Source organism: Alligator mississippiensis, chromosome 8 (genome assembly GCF_030867095.1).
Source record: "Alligator mississippiensis isolate rAllMis1 chromosome 8, rAllMis1, whole genome shotgun sequence".
Taxonomy (NCBI): domain Eukaryota; kingdom Metazoa; phylum Chordata; order Crocodylia; family Alligatoridae; genus Alligator; species Alligator mississippiensis.
In genome coordinates, this window is record NC_081831.1 from 634,489 (window position 1) to 659,598 (window position 25,110).

The following is a 25,110-nucleotide window of genomic DNA, read 5'->3' on the forward strand; positions in this document are numbered from 1 at the left end:
GTCCTCGGGCGGCGCAGCGAGGCGAGCGTCCGCCACGGCGGCCCCGCACCCCGGCCGTGTCTGCCGTCCTCCGCCCCGCGCCCCCTGCCAGGCCAGGCCCGGCCCGGCCCGGCGCTGCCCCCGGGGCCGGGCCGGGCCGGGCCGGGCCGGGCACAGGCGCGCCCGACAGGAGCGGGGCGGGGGGGGGAGCGACGGCCGCTCCGCCCCCGCCGCTGCACCCGGCGCGTCCGGGGCAGGCCCGAGGCGCGGGCGGGCGGACGCGCCCTCTTCGTGCCGCCAGCCGGCGGGTCGGCGGCCTGAGCCCACGCGGGCCCCGCCGCCACGCTGCACGTGGTCGAGCCCGCGGCCCGGAAGCGTGCGCGGCGCGTCGCCATGGCAGCGGGCGGAAGCGGAAGCGTGTGTGGGGCGGGAGTCGCCGGGTCGCCATGGCAGCGGGCGGAAGCGGAAGCGGGGGCGGCCGGGTCTCCATGGCAGCGGGCGGAAGTGGCGCGGGCGCGATGGCGGCGGCCGGGGCCCCCGCGCTGTGGCGGCGGCTGTCGGCGCTGCTGCCGCGGGGGGCCCGGCCCGGCCTGGCCGCGCTGCTCGGCCGCCTCGCCGACCGCCTGTCCCGGGGCCGCGACCGCCGCGCCCGCAGGTGAGGCCGGGCCGGGCCCGCGCCGCACGTGGCGCCGCCGCGAAGCCCCTGGGCCGGCCGTTCCGCGGGGTCGGGCTGGACGGGCCGGGCTGCGAGCTGGGGGCGCTGGGCTGGGCACCTCGCCGCCCCCGTCCTGACCCCGCGGCTGGGCCTGTCGCAGGCCCCGCTCGCCTCGGTGGCCGGCTGGGGGCTGGGGTTTGGGCGGCACGGGGCACGGCCGTGCCAGGCCCGCGGCCGGCTCTGGTGCTGCGCGGCGCTGCGGGCCCGGCCGGGCGGACTGGGCACGTCAGGGCTGGGAAGAGCGGCTCTGAGTGGCAGCGCTTGTGCTCCAGGACCGGGTCCTCGCCGCTGAAGCTCCTTGGGTAACGTTTGCGACGCGGCCGCTCGCACGATTAGTTGCGTGCGAGCCCGGCTGCGTGTTGTGAGGTGCGTAGCACGGGGCTCCTTCTCTTGAGGAGCCCCCCAGTACAGGCGTGCGGCGGAGCTGTCCTCACTGAAGCGCGCTGTTGTGTTTTGTCGCGGGTGGCGACGTCCCTTGCTGATGCGCCGTCCGAGGCGCCCGCCCCATCCGTGGTCTCGGCCTGACGCTGGTGTGTCGCTGACGGGCCCTGGAAGCCCGGGGAACGAACGGTCTGTCGGGAGCCAGCGGATGCCCTTTGCACCATACAGGAACACAAGTCTGTGAAGCGTATTTGGTGGTTGAGTCTTGCGTTATTTGGGAAAGACCATCTGCTGCTGGTGTTACAGGAAGAGCGTTAGGTTCTCAGAGCTCGGTTTCCCCTTCGCGCACTTTTTTTCTGCCTGTTGTTTCTGGTTACTTCATTTGTAGTAAAATTTCCATGCAAATTCATTACAAGAGAAGGAAGGCAAACAAAGACTTCCTTATTTGAAAGCTGCTTCTCTGTGGTTCTGCCTGCCGAAATAGTTGGCAGCCAAGCTGCAGTTGCTGTCATTTCTTTCCAGAATCAGCTGCTGAAAAAGGAGTTTCATAGATGTCATAGACATTAGGGCTGGAAGGGACCTCGGAAGATCATCGAGTCCAGCCCCCCGCCCAAAGGGCAGGACGTCAGCTGGGGTCATAGGATCCCAGCAAGATAAGCATCCAGTTTGCTCTTGAAGGTGTTCAATGAAGGCGCTTGAACCACCTCCGGTGGCAGGCTGTTCCAGACCTTGGGGGCTGCGACAGTAAAGAAACTCTTCCTTATGTCCAGCCTGAAACGGTCTTGTAGTAGTTTGTGACCATTCGACCTCGTCATCCCTTGGGGTGCTCTGGTGAACAAACGTCCCCCCAGATACTGGTGGTCCCCCCGATAAACTTGTAGGCGGCCATCAGATCACCCCTGAGCCTGCGCTTTTCCAGGCTAAAGAGCCCCAGGGCTCTCAGCCTGTCGTCGTAGGGTCTGCTTCCCTGACCTCTGATCATGCGCGTGGCTCTTCTCTGGACTCTCTCAAGCTTCTCCACATCCTTTTTGATTTGTGGAGCCCAAAACTGGACGCAGTACTCCAGCTGCGGCCTCACTAAGGCCGAGTACAGGGGGAGAATGACGTCCTGGGATTTGCTTGAGAAGCATCTATGGATGCAAGCCAGCGTTTTGATCGCTTTACTAGCCGCAGCATCGGATTGCAGGCTCATGTTCATCTTGTGGTCAGTGATGACCCCCAAGTCTCTTTCTTCCGTAGTGCTAGCCAACATAGCACTGCCGAGCCTATAAGGATGCTGCAGGTTTTTCTTCCCAAGGTGGAGAACCTTGCATTTATCGGCGTTGAACACCATCAGGTTCTTGTCCGCCCACTTGCTGAGCCTGTCCAGGTCAGCCTGGATCGCCCGCCTGTCTTGTGGCGTGGATGCTTTGCCCCAAAGTTTGGTGTCATCGGCGAACTTGGCCAGTCCGCTTCTGACTCCAGTGTCCACATCATTAATGAAGATGTTGAACAGTATGGGTCCAAGGACAGAGCCCTGGGGGACCCCACTGGTCACAGGACACCACGATGAGTGACTTCCATCAATGACTACCCTCTGGGTCTGACCCTGGAGCCAATTTTCCAGCCAGTGGATCGTGGTGGACCCAAGGCGACAATTGGCCATGTTGGATATGTTAAATCTGGTCTTGGAAGAAACCCCTTGTTTAGTGCCTCGTAGACAACAGGATTTCTTGAAATGCATTCCAGATATTTTAATACTGTGGCTGGCTGCTACTTTTCTCTGAGATGTGGAAGACTCCCTGCACTGTGAAGTGTGTGCAGCAGTCAGCATCTTGTGAGGTTGAGACCAAAAGTAGTGAATTGCGTGTACTGAAGGGCCCTAGCACATTTGAGGGAAAGACACTTCCTCCCCTTGGATACCCCTGAAGACTCCATTAAAAAAAATCCCACGTGAGCTCGTGTGGTGTCTGTAGCTGCAGCGCAGCTTTCCAGCCTGTCAGCAACTCTTCTCTTATGACCTCTGGCTCCTTCACCTTCCCTAGTCCCTTGGCGTTTTCCACACTGACACTTTTCCTGTAAGTAGGAGGTGAGCAGCAGCCTGAATGCTTAAGTGGCTTTATAACCTCCGTTCAGAGTAGCCTCTGTCCTCTGGGGACTTGCTCAGAGAGAGCCCGAGTCAGACAGAGAGAACAGGAGCCACCTGCCTGACGCACTTTCTGCTGTGTGCTTTCGATAATGCATGCTTTTTCTCTCTCCAGCTTCCCTGTTAGTTGGTTGCATCACTGAGCAACAAAATCAATTTCCAGGCTCAACCACTGACCTTTAATTCTTTAAAAAAAGACAAAAGTATGCACCCCAGTGATGAATAGAGACACAAGAGCAGTTTACAGATCCCACTCTGTGGTGACTTCTGTGTGGGTGGAAGGTCTGCGTTGGATCCTGCTGTTTCACTTCACTCTGAGGTTTTACAGTGAATTGGAGAGCCTGCGCTCCCGTGGTAGTGCACATTAGCCTGTAGAGCAAAACCACAATTCTTAAAAATAGAACATCAAAGAAACCCCCTCTGATTTATAAATAGGGATGGGTTTCATCTAGAAAAGATTGAAACTGAGCTTTGCTAGTTCTGATTTCCAGATTAATCTGATGATGTGAACTGACCTAGAAGCTTTCCGTCACTGCACCTCTGACTCCGTTTTCTGGAAGTGCGGGCTTTGGTGGTTTCTCCTTAGCATGATGCTTAGGGTTCTGGTGAGCGTGTGCGTGCGGTGCTTGGGGCGCAAGCAGAACTACTTGTGGGTAGTGACCTGAACTGTTCTCCCCAGTGTATGGCCAGCGCTAGCTGCGTCTGTGGATTGCTGCTGTGCCAGGGGCAGTGGCGGCTTTTTGAAAGGCTTGCTGTTGCTACGCAAGTCTGTGCTCTCCAAGCGAGTGACAATTCCCAAATTGGGCTGCAAAGATCAAGCGAGATACACAGGTTGATCTTTAAGTCTTGGAGGTGGTCAGGCCCATCCATGCCCCAGGCACTATCTTCCTAAAGTGACAGTGCCAAAGAACCTCCCTTTGCTCACTTATCTGGTCACTGTCCTGGCACTGCGCTGCTTATGGAGAGGGACGAGCCTAACTTTTACCTTCAGCTTCCCAGCAAGGAAGCAGCTCCTCTGGAATCCCCAAAGTGCTTTTTAAAAATACTCCTAGGAACTGGACTGTGGGCCATTATCTTGTCATTCAGGGAATGCAGTCTGAGCCCTGCCCGGTCAGCAGAGTGTTGAGGAAGAGGCTGATCCCGGCTAGTCTGATTCATGAGTTACTGCCACAGCGTGTGTCACACTTGCTGCCTTATATGGAATAATTCCAGGAAGCGTTAGCTTTCTCGATAGGAGTGTTGTAACTCTGTCTTCCTTGTGGGTCTTCATGCAACATGCTTGTTTCTAAAAAAACAACCAAACAAAAAAACCCTTTTTTTTTAACTTGGTTGGTGTCATCAGAAGTGGGTATTCTAGGGAAATGTGTTGGAAACAGCATGAAATACCAGAGTTCTGGCAAAGGGCTTTTGAAAGTGGTGTCTGATGTGGACATCCTTAGGGGAAGGCTTTGTTCTTAAAAACCAGATTAGCATTGCTCATAGTTCCCAAGTCAAAGCCCAGTCCACAGGAGCTGCTGAAAAATGCCGTTCTTGGGAATTCTTGCACAAACTGACTCAGACCTGTGTTGCGATGAATAGGTGGTGACATGGTTATGGACTTTCTGGGAAATGCAACTGCAAGCTGTTTGGCTAGTGTGTAAGGCTGCTTTCAAACCTGGTGAAGATCCTGTGTTTTATTATGAAGCAAATACATGAAATCATTTTCCTGGAATCTCTGCTCATTTGGGCTTTGGGCAGTGGTAAAGCCTAAGGGTCCCAGTAACGGTCATCCCTTTCTGTGAAGGTGATGGTGAAATGCATCATGCCAGATTACAGGAGTTGCGTTTTGGCCTTGGGGGACCAGCCATTCCTCAAGGATATGGTCAGCAGCGTGGTCCTTTGGGTGTAGGAGTCCTGTTCTGTAAAGGGGATTAGTAGGGGAGAGCAGTCTCCTGCTAGCTCTGGAAGTGCAATTCCACTGCCTACTTTTTTGCTCCAGGATCTGTCTGGGCTGCCGGGCCTAGCTGTGCTGAACTATGTGGTGTCTGATGTGGACAAATCTTCACTGAGGGCCAGGTGCTGCCTGCCGTTCTCACTTGTGTCTCCTGCAGGGCTTTGCTCCAGGTGCTCTAAGGGAAAGGGATGGCTCGTCACCCGATAAGCATCACTCTCACCTCCCTGCCCCCCAAAAGTAATCTCCGAGTAAGGGCTGCCTTCTCCCCAGGGGACTCCTGACAGCATGGGAGGCCAGTTATTCTCTGAGAGTGAAGTTGGGCTCCCTGCACCTCCTTTGTAGCCTTTGTGAGGGAAACTTTGTCCCTCCCTGGCCCCTGTGCTCTGTGTACCACTGCAGCTGGCAGCTGTTTCTCCCCATTCACTCTTCTCCCCTCGCATACTGGAGTTGAGGCGCATGTTGGCATTTGCCTCTCGGAAGCTTTCTCTGGGTTTTCCCACTGCAGCAAGTTCCTGGCTGGAGAGGTGTGCTGTATTCTCTCCGTGCCTGTTGCTGCTTGTTGGTCTGTTAGCCTTGGGCTGTGCTCCCTTTGTGGTGCAGAGAGCTGTTACTGATTTCCAGCTCTGCCCTTCTATCTCTTGTTGCAGTTTCCCGTTTCTAGACTGGTGATTCTGCTATGAATAATGAAGGTGAAAGGCTGCGATGTGCAACACGGGGTCGATTGCATCCCCTGGCTTGTATACCTGTAGGGCATCTGTGGGCAGCCACAGCTCTGTCACATGCAACTCCTCAATTTTTTTCCTTTGCCAGATCATCATGGCTGCTCTTGGCACCGTTGCTCACCCCTGCTGTGCCCTTGCTCACGTCCCCTCCTTGCTGCCTGTGCCCAGAGGGAGCCCATAGGTTCCAGTGGATCAGAAATGTGGTTCCAGAGTTCGGGATCTCCAGCTCTCATGTCAAGGTGCTCTCGTCCCCAACTGAGTTCTACGAGCTCCTGAAGGTGAGCTGTGTGCTCCCAGCAGGCTTGGCTTTTGGGAGCACTGACTGGGATCTGTGTGGGGGGTCCCATAGCATTATATATCTCTTCAGACCTGCATCAAGGCTGGCTTGAGACCTTTCTTAAGCAGTTTGCCTTGGATCTTTCTGGCAGAACGAACAAACGAAGGGTAGGAAGGCAGTGTTCCTGAAGCCTTCAAGACATCTTAAAGTCTTAAGATGGTGGCCTTATGATTTGTGACCTTGGAGAACAGCATGTGCTAGGCTGAGGGTGGCAGTCTTTTGCTGCCATGGGCTTCAGATCTCCATACCCCCTTGCAATCAGCAAAGGCTGTGGAGGGAAAAGGCAGGCAGTAGGACCCTAGGAGCATCTCCTCTGCTGCTCTGGGTAGAGCCTGCTGCTGCCACAGCCAGATCCAGTCTCTTATGGGCTGGGCTGGCCACAAACTGAAGGTTCCTGACCCCTGGGTTAGGCCACAGGCACCAGGCGGTTTAGTCGATAGGAGCTGCCTTGCTCCCAGAGTGGGGCTAAAGCGATAAGAGAGACAGAGAACTCCTATTAGTGAATGACTGGTTTAATTAGTGCAGGGGAAGCAAAAGCTTGTGTCCAGGGCCCCAGGGCCCTGTCTCATTAAGTGCAACAGAAATTGGGCCCTTCTGAGGCAGAAGCTTGAGGGGACCGGCTTCACTGCTGTCTGCTGGCCAGCAGCGCCACCTGCTCCTAGGGAAGGCACAACTCCTTTTCTTGGCCAGGAGAATTTAGGAGGGAAATAAGGGAATAAAAATGATGAGAGAGGAAGAAGTTGGCAGGGGGAAATCCCAAGACTGCTGTACTAGAGCCATGGCAGGAACAGAGGGTAGTTGCCTTGGATGCCTAGCAGGCACAGCTGCAGGGAGCATGTCACCCAATTTTCCAGATCCTGCTTTGATTTCCTATGTGCTTCTGTTTGCAAGTCAAGGTGCTGAAGTTGCTCTAAAAACTACAGCACGTCTGTCCCACATCAGACTGGGGGAACATAGCCACAGAAACACGCCCTGCTTGCTCGCTTCCTGCTCCTGAGCCCGAGCGTAGCATGGGGTGTGCCAAGGAGCAGCTGCCTTGTGCTGCTCAGCACTTGGGGTATGAGGAGTGTTGCCACAGTTTTGTGCTTAGCAGGGCTCTCACGGTGTAGACAAGGCCAAAGTGGTCTACAGCCTGGTTGCTGGAGACCTGCCCTCATGTTCATTCCCCACTGCGCTGAGTGGGGCTGGGAGGCTCCTGCTGGTCTGGCAGAGCCTGTTGCAGCCTTTGGCGTAGGGTTTGCACAGGGGTAAGGACCTCTTATTCCATGTGGTGCTGCAGTGAACTGGTGACACTGGGTGGGGGGAGGCAAAAACTTGGGCTTAGAACAAAATGTGTTCTACTACTTGTCTCTGGCTTAATTCTCTAGCTCCTAGGGTCACAAAAGAGGGGCGTTCTTTCCAGGGACCTAAGGACCTTCAGGACACTACAGCTCAGTCTTTTTCTTCTCCCATGGCCCTCAGGCACAGATCAAGGCCGCTAAGCAGCGAGTGGTGATGGCTTCACTGTACTTGGGAACAGGATTCCTGGAACAGGAGCTGGTAAGTGTGGGGTGAGTGGGGGTGCTGCAGAGGTTTGTGAAAACCCCTAGGTATAGTGCAACTGTGATTCACATCATGCAGATGTAGCAAGTGTGATGTGCACATGCACAGCCTCCTGCGCCAGCCTGTTGCACTGAGAGCAGACCCCGGTTTGTCTCTTGCCGGTTTACCTCTGATTCTGTCTGCCCTTCCCAGTGTCAACAGCATCTCTCTAGCAGAGGCTGTGAGCAAAACCCATGATTTCTAAAGTCATGCATGGCTTGGAATGCAAATTCCATGGTGAAGTGGGTCTAAAACAGCTTGACACAGAGTTGTTTGGCTTCTCTATGGACCTGTAACAGGCTTATGTCACGTACACAGGACTCCAACTGCCTGTGATAGGCAGCTCTCCACTCAAGGAGTGTGACTGTCTGTGCTGCTCACAGGAGTTGTTCCCTCCCCTTTTGGCCGGCTTCAGCAACTCTGATTTGGGAAGAAGCTTGGGTAATTCTCTTCTGTGCTTAACTGGAATGCAGAGGCTTGAATAATGCTTTGCATGCGTATAAAGTCAGTGCTGCAGGTTGGCATGGTGCTTTGTATGCATACGAAGGGACAAGGGGCCCTGTTTGAAGCTAGGTCTGAATCAGAGGAGTATTTGATCGCTGGGACGGGTTGAGGCAGAGGTGTGCAGGCTTTCCCAGCAGCTGGCTGTGCACATGACATGCAGGGTGATCTTTCCTCAGGTGGATTGCTTAGAAGAAATGTTGGACGGGTCGCTGCAGGCAAGTGGATCATCCTCTGATCTCAGGGTTTCCATCCTCCTGGACTTCACAAGGGGATCTCGCGGTAGGTACCGAACGGGGGTGCCCCTTTTCCACAGTCTAAGGTTCAGTCACAAACAGCTGCACTGGTAGTGTTGGGTACCACAGTATCTGTATCCTTAGAGCAGGGAGCTCCAGGTTCATCAGGCCCAAAGGTTTGCATTCTGTTCTCTTCTAAAACTGGCCTGTTTCCTATGAACAAGGGGTCATCCAAAATACAGTAGCTTTGTGCTCACAGGAAACCCTCAGGTGAGCAGCATTGCAGTCACTGCATCAAGTCCTGCTCTCAGTTATGCCTCTGCAAGCCCACTGACTCCAGTTCTGGTGCCAGCAGTACTCATCCTGCCCTTCCCCCTGGGAGTTTGTCACGCAGTGTCAGGTAGGAGTTGACAGAAATCGGATCTGTGCTGGCCCTGAATCTGTTGCAGTACATCCTCCTAACACATTCTACTGATGTTACGTGTGGCCAGGTGAAGAAGCTTGAGCGCGCCACTCTCTGGGTAATCCTTCATAAGGCCCATCCCCTGATGGGCTTAGGATACTTGTCTCGTCACTACAGAATCAATAAAAGTATAAAGAGAACATTACTCTTTTAAAACAAAGGAGCGGAGCCTTCCTAAAATACAAACAGGAGGTCCTGTGGAGGCAGCTTTCAGATGGGGATCTCTTGCCTTCTTGTTGGGACTTCCCACTGATGGATCTTGGCAGGACCCTGCTGAGATGCAATATGCACATTTTCCCCTGCGGACACATTTCCACCTGTCTTTCAGGCAGGAAGAACTCCCGAACCATGCTCCTCCCACTGCTAAGAAGATTCCCAGAGCAAGTCCGTGTGTCCCTCTTTCACACACCCAACCTCCGTGGACTGCTGAGACTCTTAATCCCTGAGCGTTTCAATGAGACCATTGGGCTGCAGCACATCAAGGTTTATCTCTTTGATGATAATGTGATCCTGAGTGGGTAAGTCCTCACCACCACCCCCTCCCTTCCCCTGCTCTCGCTCTCTCGAAACCCTGTTCCATTTTGAGGCGGGGAATCTTACTGTCTTTACTGAGAGTTACAAAAGAGTGATTTATCCATGGTCAGGATGCCAGAGCAGGGCTGCGGGAGTACTTTGCTGCTTTTCAGTCAGCCAGCTAATGCTGTGGTTTTAATATAGGACTTAGTTATGCCTTTCTGATTGCGATAGTGCAGAAGTCGGGACCTTTTTTGGTTGCAGCATAAACTTCTGTGCACGTCTGCATAGAGCTGGGGAGCAACATGCAGTTGCTGTTGGAGAATGTACTTTAAAAAAGTAAAATCAGGGCAGCTGGTAAACCTTCAGCCTCACGTGGGCCTGAGAATGAGATGCCCCTGTTGCTCCCAGTCACACTTGCTGTATTCATTATCCTGACATTCTCATCCTCCCTCAGCGCGAACCTGAGTGACTCGTACTTCACCAATCGTCAGGACCGTTACATACTCCTTCGGGACTCTCCTGAGATCGCAGATTTCTTCACAGAGCTCGTGAATGCAATTGGAGATGTGTCTCTGCAGTTGCAGGAAGATGATACGGTCCAGATGATAGAAGGGATGGTGCATCCTTACCAAGGTATGAGAAGGTCTTCCTTGCCCGCCCTGGGCATGAGATGGTCCAGTGGACAGTGGAAATAAGGCTAGTGGTGGGTGAGGTTGATTCTGTTACTCCAGCTTTCCCTGGTCTCTGAGATTTAATTTTGCTTAGCTGGCTGCATCCCTTTCCCCTCCCACTTTTACAAAAAACAAAATGAATAAAATCTTTCGATTGGATCAGTCAAGAGGGCTGTTTCCTCCAGTGTGCCTTTTCTGAGAGCTGATTCAGAGGAAGATGCAGGAGTGAGCAGTAGAATAACCAGCCCTTGGGGATTTCTTCCAAACTGTAGCAGACATTGGTGGCTCAGGTCGTGAAGCAGAAGGTTTGTGCCCTTTCTGCAATTCTTGCTGTTACAGCTCTGGTCATTCCATGTCAGTGCTCCAAAGGCCATATGAGTCCAGTGCTATTTTCAATAAACAGTATTTTGCAATGAAATCTGTTCTTGGTTGTCAGATAAATATCTAATCGGGAGGAGGACAAGGGCCTTCTGGTGAAAGAGGAGGCAGACAAGAGTGGGGAGTTTTCAGATTAACACGATAGGTTTTCTTTCTGCCTGTGCACTGTGGCAGGTGGCAGTAGATGCTGTGGGCTGTGTGTGTTTCTGCATTGTGCATTGTTCAGAGAATTCTTGTCCTGCTTTGCAGGGAAAGAATGCTAATGGAACTTGGTCTAGAGCGTAAGATATTCAGGACTGTAGTGCTGCCATCCAAAAAAAGGCTCAATTCATAAGATGCCAACGTGCAAAGCTGCTTTCTGGCAGTCAAGTGACTTAGAGTACATGCACATTTGGAGCTGATTTCACAAAGCCAAATGTAATTGGAGCAGGCAGATCCAGTGAGCAGGAACAGCCTCCTTCAGGCCAGTCTCTCGCATGGTAATCCCACGTGCAGACCCGACTGACAGAGAGCAGACCTGCCTGGTACCTCCCGTTTGGCTGGTGGCATGTAAATGTTCGTCTCAGTCTAATCACATAAGCCCATGCTGTAAGACTCATTCCCATGGCTCCAGCCCCACTGACTCGCTGGCCCAGGTGCAGCTGGCTTATACACGCATCTCTTCCTATGAGTGAAGATCAGTTTAACACATGCTCTTGGTAGACTCCATGCTTTTCATAGACTTTCAAGTCCAGCCCCCTGCCCCAGGGGCAGGAAGTCAGCAGGGATCATAGGATCCCAGCAAGATAAGCATCCAAATGCGTCTTGAAGGCGTTCAGAGTGGGTGCTTGAACTGCCTCCGGCGGCAGTCTATTCCAAACCTTGGGGGCTCGGACAGTAAAGAAGTTCTTTCTTATGTCCAGCCTGAATCGGTCGCAGCAGAGTTTTTGTAACTGTTCGATCTTGTCATCCCTTGGGGTGCTCTGGTGAACAGACATTCCCCCAGATCCTGGTGAACACCCCTGATAAACTTATAGGTGGCCATCAGATCACCCCTGAGCCTGTGCTTTTCCAGGCTAAAGAGCCCCAGGGCTCTCAGCCTGTCATCATAAGGTCGGTTTTCCTGACCTCTGATCATGCGCGTGGCTCTTCTCTGCACTCTCTCAAGCTTCTCCACATCCTTTTTGAATTGGGCCCAAAACTGGACGCAGTACTCCAGCTGCGGCCTCACCAAGGCCGAGTTCAAGGGGAGAATGACATCCCGGGATTTGCTTGAGAAGCATCTATGGGTGCAAGCCAGTGTTTTGCTTGCTTTACTAGCCGCAGCATCACACTGAAGGCTCGTGTTCATCTTGTGATCAATCATGACCCCCAAGTTCCTTTCATCTGTAGTGCTAACCAGCGTAGCACTGCCGAGCCTATCGGCATGCTGCAGGTTTTTCCTCCCAAGGTGGAGAACCTTGCATTTTTCAGTGTTGAACACCGTCAGGTTCTTGTCCGCCCATTTCTTGAGCCTGTCAAGATCTGCCTGGATCGCCCTCCTGTCCTCAGGTGTGGATGCTTTACCCCAAAGTTTGATGTCTTGCCCAGTCCGCTTCTGACACCAATGTCCACATCATTGATGAAGATGTTAAGTAGTATAGGCCCTAGGACAGAGCCTTGAGGGACCCCACTGGTGACTGCACACCAAGACCATTGGCTCCCATCGACCACCACCCTCTGGGTCCTACCGCGGAGCCAGTTCCCCAGCCAGCGGATCGTGGTGAGGTCGAAGCTGCAGTTAGCCAGTTTAGCCAAGAGGCGATCATGGGATACCAGATCGAAGGCTTTTTTAAAGTCAAGATTTACAACATCGATCTCTTTCCCCTTGTCCAGGTGATAGGTCACCTGGTCATAAAAGGAAATGAGATTGGTCAGGCAAGACCTACCTGCAACAAACCCGTGCTGGCTATCCCTCAGAATATTGCCTTCAGCTAGTCTGTTAAGGATGGCCTCTTTGATAATCTTCTCCAAGACCTTCCCCAGGATAGAGGTCAGGTTAATGGGCCTGTAGTTTGCCAGATCTACTTTCCTCCCTTTCTTGAAGATAGGCACCACATTGGCCTTCTTCCAGTCTTTGGGCGCTTCACCAGAGCGCCAGGAGCTCTCGAAGATCCGTGCCAGGGGCCTACGATGCTTGCCAGCTCCTTGAGTACCCTGCGGTGTAATCCGGCTGACTTGAAGGTATCCAGCCTGTCAAAGTGTTCCTTCACGAGGTCAACTTTGATGGAGGGCAAGGAATCTCCCTCACCCGGGTCTCCCTGTCCCGTAGTGGGCGAGGGCGTCCCATGGGACTGGTGAAAAACTGTACCAAGTTTGCTTTTTCCTGGGCATCGGTTGTCAGTTGCCCCATCTGGTTTAGCAGGGGTCCAATGTTGCCCTTGCTTTTCCTCCAGCTCCCCACATACCTAAAAAAGGACTTTTTATTGTCCTTGATATTTATAGCTAGCTGGAGTTCCATCGCAGCCTTGGCTTTCCTGGTTTGCTCTCTGCAGGTCCGGACCAGAGCAAAGTATTCCTCCTTGGTGGTGGTTCCGGTCCTTCATCCTTTGTTGATTTTCCTTTTAAGACGCAGGAGGTCCACCAGTTCCCTGGAGAGCCAAGGGGGCTGCTGTGCCCTTTTGCATCCCGTCTCGGAGGAAAGGCAGGACTTTGCTTGCGCATCCAGGATTGCTCCCTTGAGGAGCAACCACTCGTCCTGAACTCCCCTCCTCTTTGGGTTGTGGCCCTTTAGGGCCTCCCTGACAAACCTCCTGAGCTTGTCAAAGTCAGCTTTCCTGAAGTCGAGGACTTCTGTATTACTGACTGACTTGCCAGCTTTACGGTGGATGGTGAAGGTGATCAGCTCATGGTCACTGTCACCCAGCTTAACTTCAATTGTTAGGTCGCCGATTAGGTCGTCCCCGGTTGCCAGTACAAGGTTTTCACTTGTTTGGTGTAATTGCAGCCTCTTGCCCATGTCAGCCCTCATCTTCAGCCTTTCTTAGAGACCCATGGAGCCCATCACTAGTCTTTCAAGCCCAAGAGGGAATGACACTATTCTTCAAGGGGACCTAGTACAGGATTGTCTTGCATGTCTTACATCGGCACCTCGAAGAGTAGAAGGGAAGGAAGGGTGCTTTCAGTTCATCCTGCTCACTCAGCTGTGCAAGGTGGACCAGAGCTGGAGCAGGAGATGCGGAACAAGCAGCTGCCTCTGCTCGTGAGAGGCTTGTCGTCTTGTTCTGTGATGGCTCTGTGGGTGCTTACTGTGGTGTTGATCAGTTCAGGAAGAAGTCGCGTGGCTTGCCATCCCCATCAGAAATGGGGCTGCTGCCTCTTCCCCCATTAATTCTAGGAAAGTTGATTTCCCTTTGATTTCTCCCATCTGAGATGCAGAAAGGAAAGATGGCAGACGACAGGAGCTCCATGTTGGTGTTACCTCTTCGGGGTACTTTATTTGGTACCGTGTAACAAGTTTCCCTTGTTACACGGTAGAGGCCCTGTAGCTGCAGCTCTCCGAAGGCTCACGCAATTACTCTGTGTTTTTCCTTAGGAGACAAGATAACATATTGCGAGATGGCAAATAAGAGAGTCATGGAAGTGATCAACTCTGCCAGGACACGACAAGAATTCCTCCATGCAGAGACTTTCCACAGCAGCCAGGGAGATCACTGCTTCTCCCAGCAAGATCTATATGCGAGTGGGGATGTGAAACCGAAGCCAGACACATGGGTTTATCCGCTAATCCAGATGAAGCCCTTTGGGATTCAGATAGACGAGATGGTCACAGAGACACTACTGACAGAGGCAGAGCGGGGTGCCAGGGTGTACCTCACTACCGGCTACTTTAACCTGACGCAAGCCTACATGGATTTAATTCTCGGCACCAGGGCAGAGTATCAGATTCTGCTGGCTTCGCCAGAGGTGAACGGGTTCTTTGGTGCCAAAGGGGTGGCTGGTGCCATTCCTGCTGCCTATGTTTACATTGAGCACCAGTTTTACAATGAGGTGTGCTGCCTTGGCCAGCAAGAGAGGGTCAGACTGCAGGAGTACTTCAGGAATGGATGGACTTTCCATGCTAAAGGTGAGAGAGTTTGTCCCCAAGCCTTCTGTAGAGAAACTGCAAGGCTGGCATGGAGTCAGTATATGGAGTTGGGGAGAGGGTGAGTCCACTAGCAAGCTGCTGTCACACCGTGCCAGTCCAGTGTTCAGAGCACCCATCGCGCATGCACACCTGGAAGATCTGGATGCCTGGGGGGCTGGAGGTTGCAAAGTGGTCTCTTTCCTTTTGATTCCATCCCGTCCCCAGTCAGTAGCGACTCCAAGCAGTTTCCATGTGACAGTCAAGGACAGGCAGTTGGAGCAGAAGTCAGGAGCAGACCGCTGAGCACTTTGCCCCCTAGTGCTGGCTTCCCCACACAGGATTCGAGTGGGGGACCTGGGGTAAAAAGGCATTACAGCCTATTCAGTGCGAGAGCAGCCCAATTGCCTTCTGCCTTTTGTACAGGGCATGGGGCGAGGAGAAAGGTGTGCCTCGGGCATGCTTGGTCGGAGAGAACAGGAGACATCTGGATGAGTTTGCAGGAGTGATGGCAATTTGATTCGGTTTCTCAGCTTCCTGTTGCTTTGGTCTAAACAGTTTACAGAACAGGAAGTGATGCAGTGAGTCCTGCTCTAGAGATATGGAAGGGGGCCGGGGGCAGGAAATGGGTAGGATCAGCTGTGGAGCCAGCAACGAGCCCCGTGGCACTTGTGAGTGTCTCACCCCATGGGTGGGTCCATGCCCTTCTTTATGGCGTGGTTGGGAGGTGATGGGGACATAGCCGCTGCTCCCTCAGTTGTACAAATGAATTCAGCGCGTGGGAGCAGCATGGCTGAAGAAGCAGCGATGAGAACAGGGAGTGTGTATGTGAGAAGTCTGAGTGGGGTGGAGGCAGCTGGGAGGGGGCACCCCTGAGTGCAGAAGGCCGTGTAGTGAATGCACTGCACCCCAGCCCTCGTGGGAGCCACGGGCCTTGCTGCGTGGCCCAGGGCCTTCCTTGCAGTTAGACACCGGGGTTTCTGCCATCCTGCACCACATGGATTGAGGGCATAAACGTCTCACTCCCTTTAACCATAACTGCCCCATAACCCCTGTACTCCTGCCAGGGTGCACTCCCTCCTGGTCCATGCACATGGCTGCAGTGGTGTTCGAGGTGGCTGTGGCCAGCGAGGCCTGTGTAGCCATTTGTGCTGGTCCCTGCATAGTTCTGCTGCGTGAGGACTGAGCTCTCCCTATACAAACTGTTTCCTTTCCATGGTCTGTCTTGTGCCCAGGCTCCTCGTACAGGTTCGTACCTTGCCCTTGCAGCATCCCTTCAGGGTAGAAAGATAGCTGTGTTACTCATGGGAATCACGGGCACACAGGGATCAGGGAAAGGAGCTCTTTGGTTCCCCTGCTACTTTAGCTGTGGTTCCACACTGCTGTGCTGGGCCCTCAGCCCTGATCCACAGCACTGTCTGCTCTCCTGCCCACCCTGGGCACAACTGGCAGCTGTGCCAGGGCAGAGGAGCTCGCAGCCCATCACATGCCCGCCCTGGGGTCACTAGGCAGATCCAGTCTGGAAAGAATTACTGGGTGAGTTTTCACAGCAGCTGTGCTCTGTGCTTGAGGGCATTGCATTGTGTGCAGGATGAGTCTGATGAGCAGGGTGGAAGGATGTGGCTAGTCCCTTGGGCCAGCAGACGCAAGTTCCAAAGGCCATGGCCTGCAGCTCTTGGAGGAGCTCTGCATTTGTTTGTCTGAGGATGCTGGAGGTTAATGATTGTGGGAATGTTACCATCTACCCCGCTTCCTGCGGGGCTGCTCGGAAGAGGGCTCAGAGGTTGGGGAGAGGAAGGTGCTGACTAAAGCCTTCTCTGGACTAAAACAATACACGTTCTGCCCAGCTCAGATGCCAGTGATGAGCTGTAACGCAAGCAGGCTGTGGACCGGTTGCTTGTCCTACGTGCATGGCTCCTGTTCCACAGCCTTGCTCGGAGCACCAGGGCAGGAAAACACTTCCTGGTTTGCTTGGCTCAGCCTTCAAGAGGAGTTGAGCCGGTCTGGCTGGTGGGGACGTGCGATGTGTGGTCCAGGCTGGGGTGCCTGGTTGTTCGGAGGTGATGCTTCTCTCTGACTACAGCATTGTGCTCTGGACCCAGAACTGGCTGGGGCCGAGAGGTGTTTTTGCCTTCCTGGGTGGGATTTGCCACTTGAGAAGAGAGGACTTGACACCTTTCCTCCCCACTGGGGCTGTTTCCCTTTTCCCTTCTGAGCACCTGAAGGACTGGTCTGCAGTTCCCAACTCTGCTGTGCTTGGCCGTTTGGCAGGTGTCTGTTGGAGCCTGAGGTTGGGCAGGGCTGAGAACAGGGCAGGGCGGGAAGCAGGAGATGACTGTTTGGCTAGAGTAGCAACTGCTGCAAGCCCCCCACCCCTATAAAGCACTGCTCCGCTGTGCAGCTCCCTCCAGTGCTGCACAGCCTTGCCCCTGCTCTTGTGCTAGCCTTACTTGGGGTGGGTGCAGGAGGCGATTGCATCCTGGGCCAGGTGCTGCAGCGCCTGTGGCCCTGCCTGGGGGTCTGTGTTCTGTGAGGAGCCAGGGGGTCTCCTGTGGGGGGGCTCTCATACTGAGGTTAACATGTTTTTCAGATTAAACCTTGCTAGGGCCAGGCGATAAAGCATCAGTCAGGGCCCTCCGAGGTTCAGGTGAACCCACTTTATGGCTGGTGAATGAGAATTGGGAAACTGCTCTTCTCCTGCTGGAAGGGTGTGAGCAGGCTCCCTGGCTGTCCCAAAGCCTGGAGCACGGGCTCCCTTCTGCTCAAGGGGAGTGAATCCCCGAGCCCCTCTCCTAGCATGGAGGGCAACTCCTGTCCCCCACCCCTGCCGGGAGCCCCAGCTCACGCGGAGTCTGCTCGAGTCAACCACCAAGGTGGCAGGAAGCGCTGAATCTCTGCAGAGCGCCTGTTCTCTGTGGCTTTGGGACTCCCCTGTGCGGAGAGTCCTGCCCATGGCTGTGGCCGGGCTGTGTGTGGGAGCAGCCTCTGCTTGTCATTGGTGAGTGAAAGGTGTAACCGAAAGTGGCCCGGACGTCGTGGGCCTTGTGCTCTGGCTGGGGGTGGGGAGCGGGTTACAGGAAGAGGCGTTGAATTGGCAGCGTCTTACTCAAGGCATTCTTGGAAGTGCTCTTGGTTTGAATTGAGGACCCTGCTTGTGTTCCAGGATGAGGTGGTTTCTGTGCCCTGTTTCTTTGTGACCTGTGGGCTGGGCTAATTTAGGGGCACAGCCGGGGCCCTCAATGCACATGCCCTGTCCAGCCAGGATCAGGCAGTTCCCTTGCATCGCCTTCGTCCAGACGGCAGCCTCCCGAGCACTCCTCTGCCAGGCCTTGGTCTCTCCTGGGGACGACCTGTCTTTCTTTTCCCGACTCCATCCTGTGAGCTGAGCGGAGTGCCTGAGAACCTCCTGATCCTGGGCTGCAGAACCGGCTCCCGCCTACCTGCCACTGGCCCTTGGTGTGGTTGTCTGGCAGGGTGTGGGCGCTCGGGGATTTGGGGAAGGGCTGACTGCTGAGCCCAGGCAGAGAGGAGGATGTGGTGTGTGTTTGGGGCCTGGGTGTCCCCACAGGTTGGCTTGTACTGTGCTATAAATACCAGGCACTCAAATTTACCCTCTGGTGATTTCCAGGGAATGAGTGGGTGTGATTGTTTGACCTGCCTCATTAGTAAGAAGGCTCGTGTGAATTCATGTGCTTCAGTTGGCAGATGCCCTAGTGCTCTGATGCTGCCTGGTGCTGGGAAATGAAACCATTGGCGCTCAATTCCAGAGACCTGCAAAGGGGAAGAAGTTGGGCTTCTGGCCCCCACCTTCTGTTCCTTCTGCTTGCCATGTGTAGAAGGCCCAAAAGCTTTCTAAAGTTCCCAAGAAAAGACCAGGAGTCATAGGGGTGCTTACGCGTCCATCTTCTCCTCTCGCGGAGAACAGAAATGGAAATTACAGCGCTTCCCACCTGTAGTCTGGGAAAACTGGGACGCACAAGGCGCGCAGGCTAGAATGGCTGGTGTCCTTGGCAGGGGTGGCCACTGGCCATGTAACGGAGGAAGTGCACTGGGAGCCTGGGGAAATGTGTGCCTCGGGTGTCCGTGGCAGCTGGCACCAGTGACCTGGCTGCCAGCCTGGTGCAGCTGTGTGGAGGCGCGTTGAGGAAGGTTCCTCCTGGCTCGTCCCCTGCCTCCGGATGAGAGGGAGCTGTCCACTTCCACCAGCAAGAAGGAGAAACTGATGCGTAGAAATAACATGGGAGGAAGGTCTGAGCTCGCATGCCTGTCAGTGCTGGCCTGGCAGGGAGGGCCACCAGATCACAGCCTGCGGGCGGGAAGCTGTGTGGCGTTCTCAGTGCGAAGAAGACAGATCTGCTGTGAGGTGGGGGCCAGCGCTAAAGGCCTTGTTTATTTTAGGCAGAGATTTGATGGCCATCAGAAGAGCCATGGTTCCACATTTTTGTGGTGCGGGAGGGAGCTGGTCTGGGGCCAGGTCTGCCTGCTCCTAAGCCCAGGGGGTCGAGAACTCTCCTGTTACCAGGGAGGGAGGGCTGCAGAGTGTTTGTCCTGCTTCAAGCCCTCTATGGTATTTCCTGGTATACCAAGTGACCTCTCATTTACTGGTAACTCTCCCAGTATTGTTATGCTTGGAGCCTTTACGGTTAGAGCTTCTGTATACTGTGCTGTGTCTTAGAAATGACGTGCTGGCCCCCATCTGGAGCCTGTGCTTGGGATTCAGCACAGAGCACAGCAGCTGCTGGCCCCAAAGAGCCCCCGAGTCGCTCATGTAGGAGGGCCCCAGCCCTGGGCTCCAGCGGGCTGCCTCCGTGGGCTCCCCCACCTGCGTCCTGCCCTGTGCCGGGACCTGCCGCCTGCTCTGCGTCATGGCCATTTCTGGTTCCTGTCAACCCAATGAAGTGTTTAATTCATTTCTTTTACGTAAGAACAATAGTTCGTGACAACTACGGTCACTTCCTTTGTCTGTCATGTTTCCTTTTTCTTCTCCTGTTTCCCGGCAGGCCTCTGGCTGTACCTAGCAGGAAGCACTCTGCCCTGCCTAACCCTGATTGGCTCTCCTAATTTTGGGTACAGGTCAGTTCATCGGGACTTGGAAGCTCAGGTTGCAATTGTGACGGAAAATAGAGACCTGCAACACCAGCTCCATCAGGTGGGTGCGAGTGTGAGGGGTGGGGGAAGGGAACGCTGCATTCAAAACCTACCATGGCAGTCAGTGAAACCCTTCCCAAGCAGAGGGGAACTTGAGGAGCTGTCAGTTAAGTGTCTATTGATGAGCTGCTGGCTACAAGTGCCTGCTTCTGGGAACCCGAGGCCATGACGAGAAGAAGAGCTGTCCCCAATGACCTCCCAAGTGATGGGAACCGTTAGGCCCTGGGGGCTGAGCAAATGCAGACAAGCCACTCCGAGCAAAGCCGCTGACTCTCCTGTGGCTACTGATGGCAGCACGCGCTCCTGGTTCCCTCCATTGTCAGGTAGCGTCTGAGCTCTGGGGAGCAGGCCTCAGGCTCTCACAATTGCTGACCTCACTTGCAGAGTGGTTTGGATCTTAATCATGCAGCTGGAATCCTGTACAGGAGTGAGAATGCCACTGTGGCTGCTTTCTAGCCATTTCCTTTCCCACAGGACTTGGGAGAGAGGGGAGGCAGGGCAGGCCTGTGCTTCCAGCATCGCTGTTACCGTAAGAAGGCGTGTCTGGCTCGTCTTGGGTTGCTCAGGAAGGATGGTGCTCCTCCAGGTCTAGATTCCTCTCAGTGGTTTAGAAGCTTTCAGCTTTCACTTCATTGTCCCGCCCCCCCCCGGTCTGTTTGGGCTTTGGCAACGTTGTGAGCAGCTCCTGCAAGTCCGAGCTCTTTGGCAAGGATTAGTGCAGATGCTTTATTTAAAGCTTTACAAAACCCTACTGGATCACACCCAGGCCTGGTATGGGAAGGCTCAGTTTCCGTCAGATCAGTGGGAACTGCCTCTCTTTCCCCAGGCTGATTTGGGCCTGTGAAATGGGTTAAAGTGTGCCTAGGCAAACAGGGTTCTCTGTCTTGCTGGAAGTCATACGGATGTTCCCCTTTGTGTTTGTCCCGCAGCTGGGCTTTTCCCAATGAGAAAAACGGATAGCAGTGCTTGGAGTGAAGAGACTGTGGAACAAGCATGTGGCCTGCAGCCATCCATCAGCAGGCGTTTCCCACGGGTGTGAAACTGCCCTGCAGTTTACTGCCTGGCTGGGGTGAGCTCTGCCGGAGCCTTTGCAGCACCAGCGCCTTGCTCTCACCCTTGTTCGCAGTGACTCTTTTCCACTGGACCTGATGGCTGCACTTAAGTGTTAGGCATCAGGCATGTCTGCCTCCTATGTGCTAGCTCAGTGAAGACTTTGTTTGCACATGTACGAACAACCGGGCTGTTTGGTCCTTCCAGTAGTCACGAGACCTCAACAAGTTCACTTTGTGGTTTCATTTGCCTTCGTGCCTTGGAGCCTTTCATCTTTGTGCTCTTATACTTGTAAGTGCTCTGCAGGTCTCTTTGCTGACTCCCTGCAGCAGCTATTTTGCAAAATGTTGCTCACCTGCTGCCTTGGCAGGGCCTTGCCTGTGTCGCGCTCTAACACACTTACACTTTCAAATGAATGCTTTAACTGGGGAAGGTGCCAAGCAGGCTCAGATGGCTCTTCTGGCTGCTGCACTGAATGAACCAAGGTAAATATTTTGTTAAAAGCTCTGAGCTGAAACAGGCCTCACTACATTAAGTGACTAAAGCCTGGAGCCTCTCGCACAGGGTCTAGCATGGGACTCGAATGCTTGTAATTGGTACAAGCAGGCTGGTCGCTGCCAGGATCTTCTGGATCGCACAGCAGCTCGGGATGTTCCTGTCCTGTTTCCCCCCAATTTCCTCCTCCCCTGTGACAGCAGGAAAGAGAGTTTCTGTGTAAAGTGCAGAGAAGACACTGCTGCTTCCAGAGTGTGCCCCACACCATATTTGCATGCACAGGAAAGCAAGCAACCTCACTAGTTTTGTTGAAAGAGCCACTTCTACCTTTGATCAAACCACGACTTTTGTTTGCCCTGTGAAAAGTGTCAGAACCGAGCGCTCACTTCCCTCTCCAGCAGCGCTGCGTGTGCTTTGAAGAAACTCGAGCATTTCTGGTAACTTGCTTGAAACCTTGACTGCATACTCATTTGAAAACATGTTGGAGCTGTGTCTAGAAAGAGTTTTTCAAACCTGGCTCTTGAGATCAGAGTCTGGCTTCTTTCTCAGGCTGTTGCAGCTAGGGGCTGGCCCCTGTCACTGCTCCTGTTTCCTATAAGTGTAATTGAGTTAATTAATTGCTTCAGGGCCCAATCCAGCAGGCGCCTCTAGTGGGGCCCATCTTAAGGTGTAAATAGCTGAGCATGTTTAGGTAGAGTATTTGAATGTAGCTGCCTAGAATAAAGCCACGAAGCCTCAGCAGACAGCCTTGTTGTGACATGCCGTGTGCTCACAGTTTGGTGGGCGAGTTGCGTCTCTGGTTCACATCGCAGTGTTGGACAGGATGGGTCCTTGGCCCCCGACCTGGCAGAGCTGTTGAAATCAGACACGTGGGAGAAGAATGATTTATCCTTCTAGCAAGAGCCACAGTCAGTCTTCAGCTGAGACTGGATGTTTGTGAGAAGGGCAAAGCATTGGCTTCTGGTCCTTTGTCTTGTAGGAGCAGGAGCAGCTCTACCTCAGGTCGGGCATGGTGTCGCCATCTACGTTTGAGCAGCCGAGTCGCTACGTGAAGCTGTGGGTGAAGCTGGTAACGCCTCTGATCAAGAACTTCTTCTGAAGGCATGAAGGGAGGCAGCTTGGGGTGAGTGTTACATTTTGCTTCGGGAGGGCCTAAACCTCAGGAAATGATCCCATGGTGACTGCGCTTCTTCGTGTTGCCTTTCTTTGTAATGGGGAAGAGTCAGTCATCCCAGGTTCCTCTTGAACTGGGAAGCTGCTCGCTGCAGCTCAGAGCCGTCTGAGGGCCTGCGTTACATTTCCCCATGAGTGGGTTTCATTGCTACTTTGTCATAGTTTAGAAATAACTAATGATCCTTCTGGGAAACGGGGAGGAAAGAACCCAGCAAAGGCTTCCCATACACCGGTAGGATTTCCTCTTATGAAATGTCCCTCTTGCAGCTGGGGTCTCGGCCTGGACTCTGACTGTGTGCTCCTGATGAGCATCATGCCCTGCCCTCTCCTCTGCGACCTGGGGCTGGAGGGAGGAGGAGACTCATCTAGGGCCTGTTCAGAAGTGCTTACCTTGGCCCATTGGGCAGTGTCTGATGAGAGCCATTGCTGTCCTGGCTCAGACCAGACCACAGCAGCCCTTCCTCCCAGTACTTGCACAACTGCCAGGAAACCGGGGGGGCCTGAGTCCAGCCGGCCACGATTGGGAAGGGGCAGCATGTCTGCCCCTGTGCTGCCGCCTCCTTGTGTGACCTCAGGCTCTGCCTGTAACCTACTCCCACCTTTGAAAGAGCCTGGCATGTCTGTGCTGCAGGGATGCCCAAGCACCAGGCTGGCAGATCCCGAACCCGAGAGCTCCCCGAGCCGTGCCCTGCCTGCACTCCTGGGATCTTGCCTACAGGAGAGCCTGGCGGCGGTGTTGGGGCTTGTCCCCTGGCACGGTGGGCTGAGATGCTGAGTCAGTTGTGGGAAGGGCACTGGAGGGAGGCTCAGCACTCGTGGGATTACTGCCATGTCTGTCCTGTGGAGAGGATGGATCCAGCCCAGACCATATCCGTTGCCCTGCTGTGTCAGCGTGAGCAAGCGTAGGCTGGAAGGTTTGGTGGCGGTTAGTCAGGAGTGCAAACCACAACCAGGACCGCAGTGACGGCTAGCTGTTGAGGTGGGCCCAGGGCCTGGCTGGCAGGAGACCAGCGCCAGCCGTTGGTGGCATTCCCAGGCCAGAGCTGTCCCTAGAAGCCTGGCCCACGTTCTGCTGTTGCTGTAACTGCTCCTTAAAACAAGGCCTCTTGGGCCAGCTGCTGTGGGCGGGGATGCCTGAGTGGCTGAAGCTGTGGAGCCAGCTGTGTTGTTGTAAGGCTGGGCACCAGGCTCCCGCATGCAGAGGGAGAGGGTCGGGCTCTAGCTGAGGCCTGGGGAGGGACTGGCCTCCCTCGGCTGCAGTGGGCCACGCTGGGGCGAGCGTGCCTGCAGCAGGGATGGGTTCTGCAGGCTCCACCGGTGGGATGGTGTGGGTGGCCTGCCACTGGTGCTAGCCTCACTGGGGGGAGCCGTACGCCCACAGGCTGTTGAACTTGCTGTTCAAGGGGGCAGGCCGGGGCCTGGGTGATGGAGCAAGGGGATGGACAGACCCTGCATCCCAGAGGCAGAGACAAGTGTGCCGCGCTTAGGTGTTTGCAGCCCGCTGCACCAAGGCAGAGCGGGAAGGTGCCGTGAGCCTTAGCAGCAGGGGCCGGGTGGGTGGTCCCAGCACGGGGGCAGTGTGCAGCACAACGTGGGCGCCTGCGCTCCCCTCTGCCGTGCCCGGGATCCCCTGGGGTAGGGGCGGTGGTTGCTGGGGCCGGGTGGGAGGCGAGCGCTCTGCTGTTGCCGTGGAATAAGTGACTGGCAGGTGTGTGGGACTAGACGTGAAGGTGGCCACGGGCCAGTGTTTGTGGCTGCCACTTCTCTTCAGCATATGCTCTCAGCAGGGCTTTCTCACAGCCTGACTTGGCGTTCTCACGGGGGCATCAGGCGGCCACGTATCGTGACAGCCGCCCAAACAGGCCAGTTACTACTGAGCCGCCGTGCTAGGAACTTGATGTTTCTTTTATTGTCACATGGCTAAAATACCTCTGGGACAGACGAGGGGTTGGGCTGCGCGTTCAGTGAGTGGCCACGGGCTCTGCGGCCTGTGCCGAGTGGTGGTTCAGTAGACGATCAAACCTGCAAGAGCAAAGCGACAGCAGCAAGAATCCACTTAGCCGGTTTCTCTTTTGTCTTCAGGTTGAAGGTCCAGACGTAAGTGGGGCCACGTATCCGCGTCTTGTAGACGGGGCACTCGTAGACGTTCTTGGTGTCCATGCGGTCCACGGGGATGGCTCTGATGAAGATGACTGGCATCGAGGGCGTCAGCTCCTTCAGCCGCGCGTCTGCGATGACGCCACTAGGGATGTCCCAGCGAGCGCCTGCAAGGGTGCGAGCTGTCAGCCGGAGGGGGTGGGGATCCCGGCAGCACGGCCTGGCTGAGGGCTGCACAAGTCCCCCTTGGTGCCACCTCCTCGTGACACACACTAACGCCTCCTGTGCTAATGCTAGGGGTGGGGTCTCGGGTGTGCAGTCCTGCCCCGAGCTCTGGGGACAGAGCTTGGCCAAGTACAAGCCACGTTAAACGATCCCGTGTAGTCTGTTGTGCACTCCTGCCTCGTCCCTGCACTTAGATTTGTTGCTTGGGTCAGTCTCGGTGGGGTCTGGCTGGGAACTTCCTTCTTACTTGGGCTCCCTCAGTCCAGTCTCCTGTACTATTGGGACTCCCCTTCCCAGCCCAGC

At 54.7% G+C, this 25,110-nt stretch overlaps 2 protein-coding genes across 2 annotated transcripts in view; one reads left to right on the forward strand and one right to left on the reverse strand.

Annotated features, from left to right (window-relative positions):
• Positions 1-482: 482 nt before the first annotated feature.
• On the forward strand, positions 483-24,657 carry PGS1 (phosphatidylglycerophosphate synthase 1). Its single transcript, XM_059731929.1, has 10 exons — positions 483-634; positions 5,944-6,133; positions 7,654-7,731; positions 8,454-8,556; positions 9,302-9,491; positions 9,944-10,122; positions 14,092-14,622; positions 19,620-19,768; positions 22,292-22,435; positions 24,568-24,657. The coding sequence occupies exons 1-9, from the start codon at positions 498-500 to the stop codon at positions 22,409-22,411; spliced, it is 1,677 nt and encodes a 558-aa protein (XP_059587912.1). The 5' UTR covers positions 483-497; the 3' UTR covers positions 22,412-22,435; positions 24,568-24,657.
• DNAH17 (dynein axonemal heavy chain 17) overlaps positions 24,373-25,110 on the reverse strand; it is a 48,903-nt gene continuing 48,165 nt past the window's right edge. Inside the window, exon 80 of the mRNA XM_059731930.1 lies at positions 24,373-24,749. Coding sequence (XP_059587913.1) covers positions 24,502-24,749 — 248 coding nt within the window. The 3' untranslated portion in view covers positions 24,373-24,501. The remainder of the gene's footprint in view (positions 24,750-25,110) is intronic.

Bases quoted from the DNA above. Each gene is read 5' to 3' on its own strand.
- PGS1 (XM_059731929.1), top strand. From the start codon at position 498: ATGGCGGCGGCCGGGGCCCCCGCGCTGTGGCGGCGGCTGTCGGCGCTG. The intron at 7,732-8,453 runs GTAAGTGTGGGG...ATCTTTCCTCAG, and splicing joins GATTCCTGGAACAGGAGCTG to GTGGATTGCTTAGAAGAAAT. The intron at 19,769-22,291 runs GTGGGTGCGAGT...TTTGTCTTGTAG, and splicing joins TGCAACACCAGCTCCATCAG to GAGCAGGAGCAGCTCTACCT.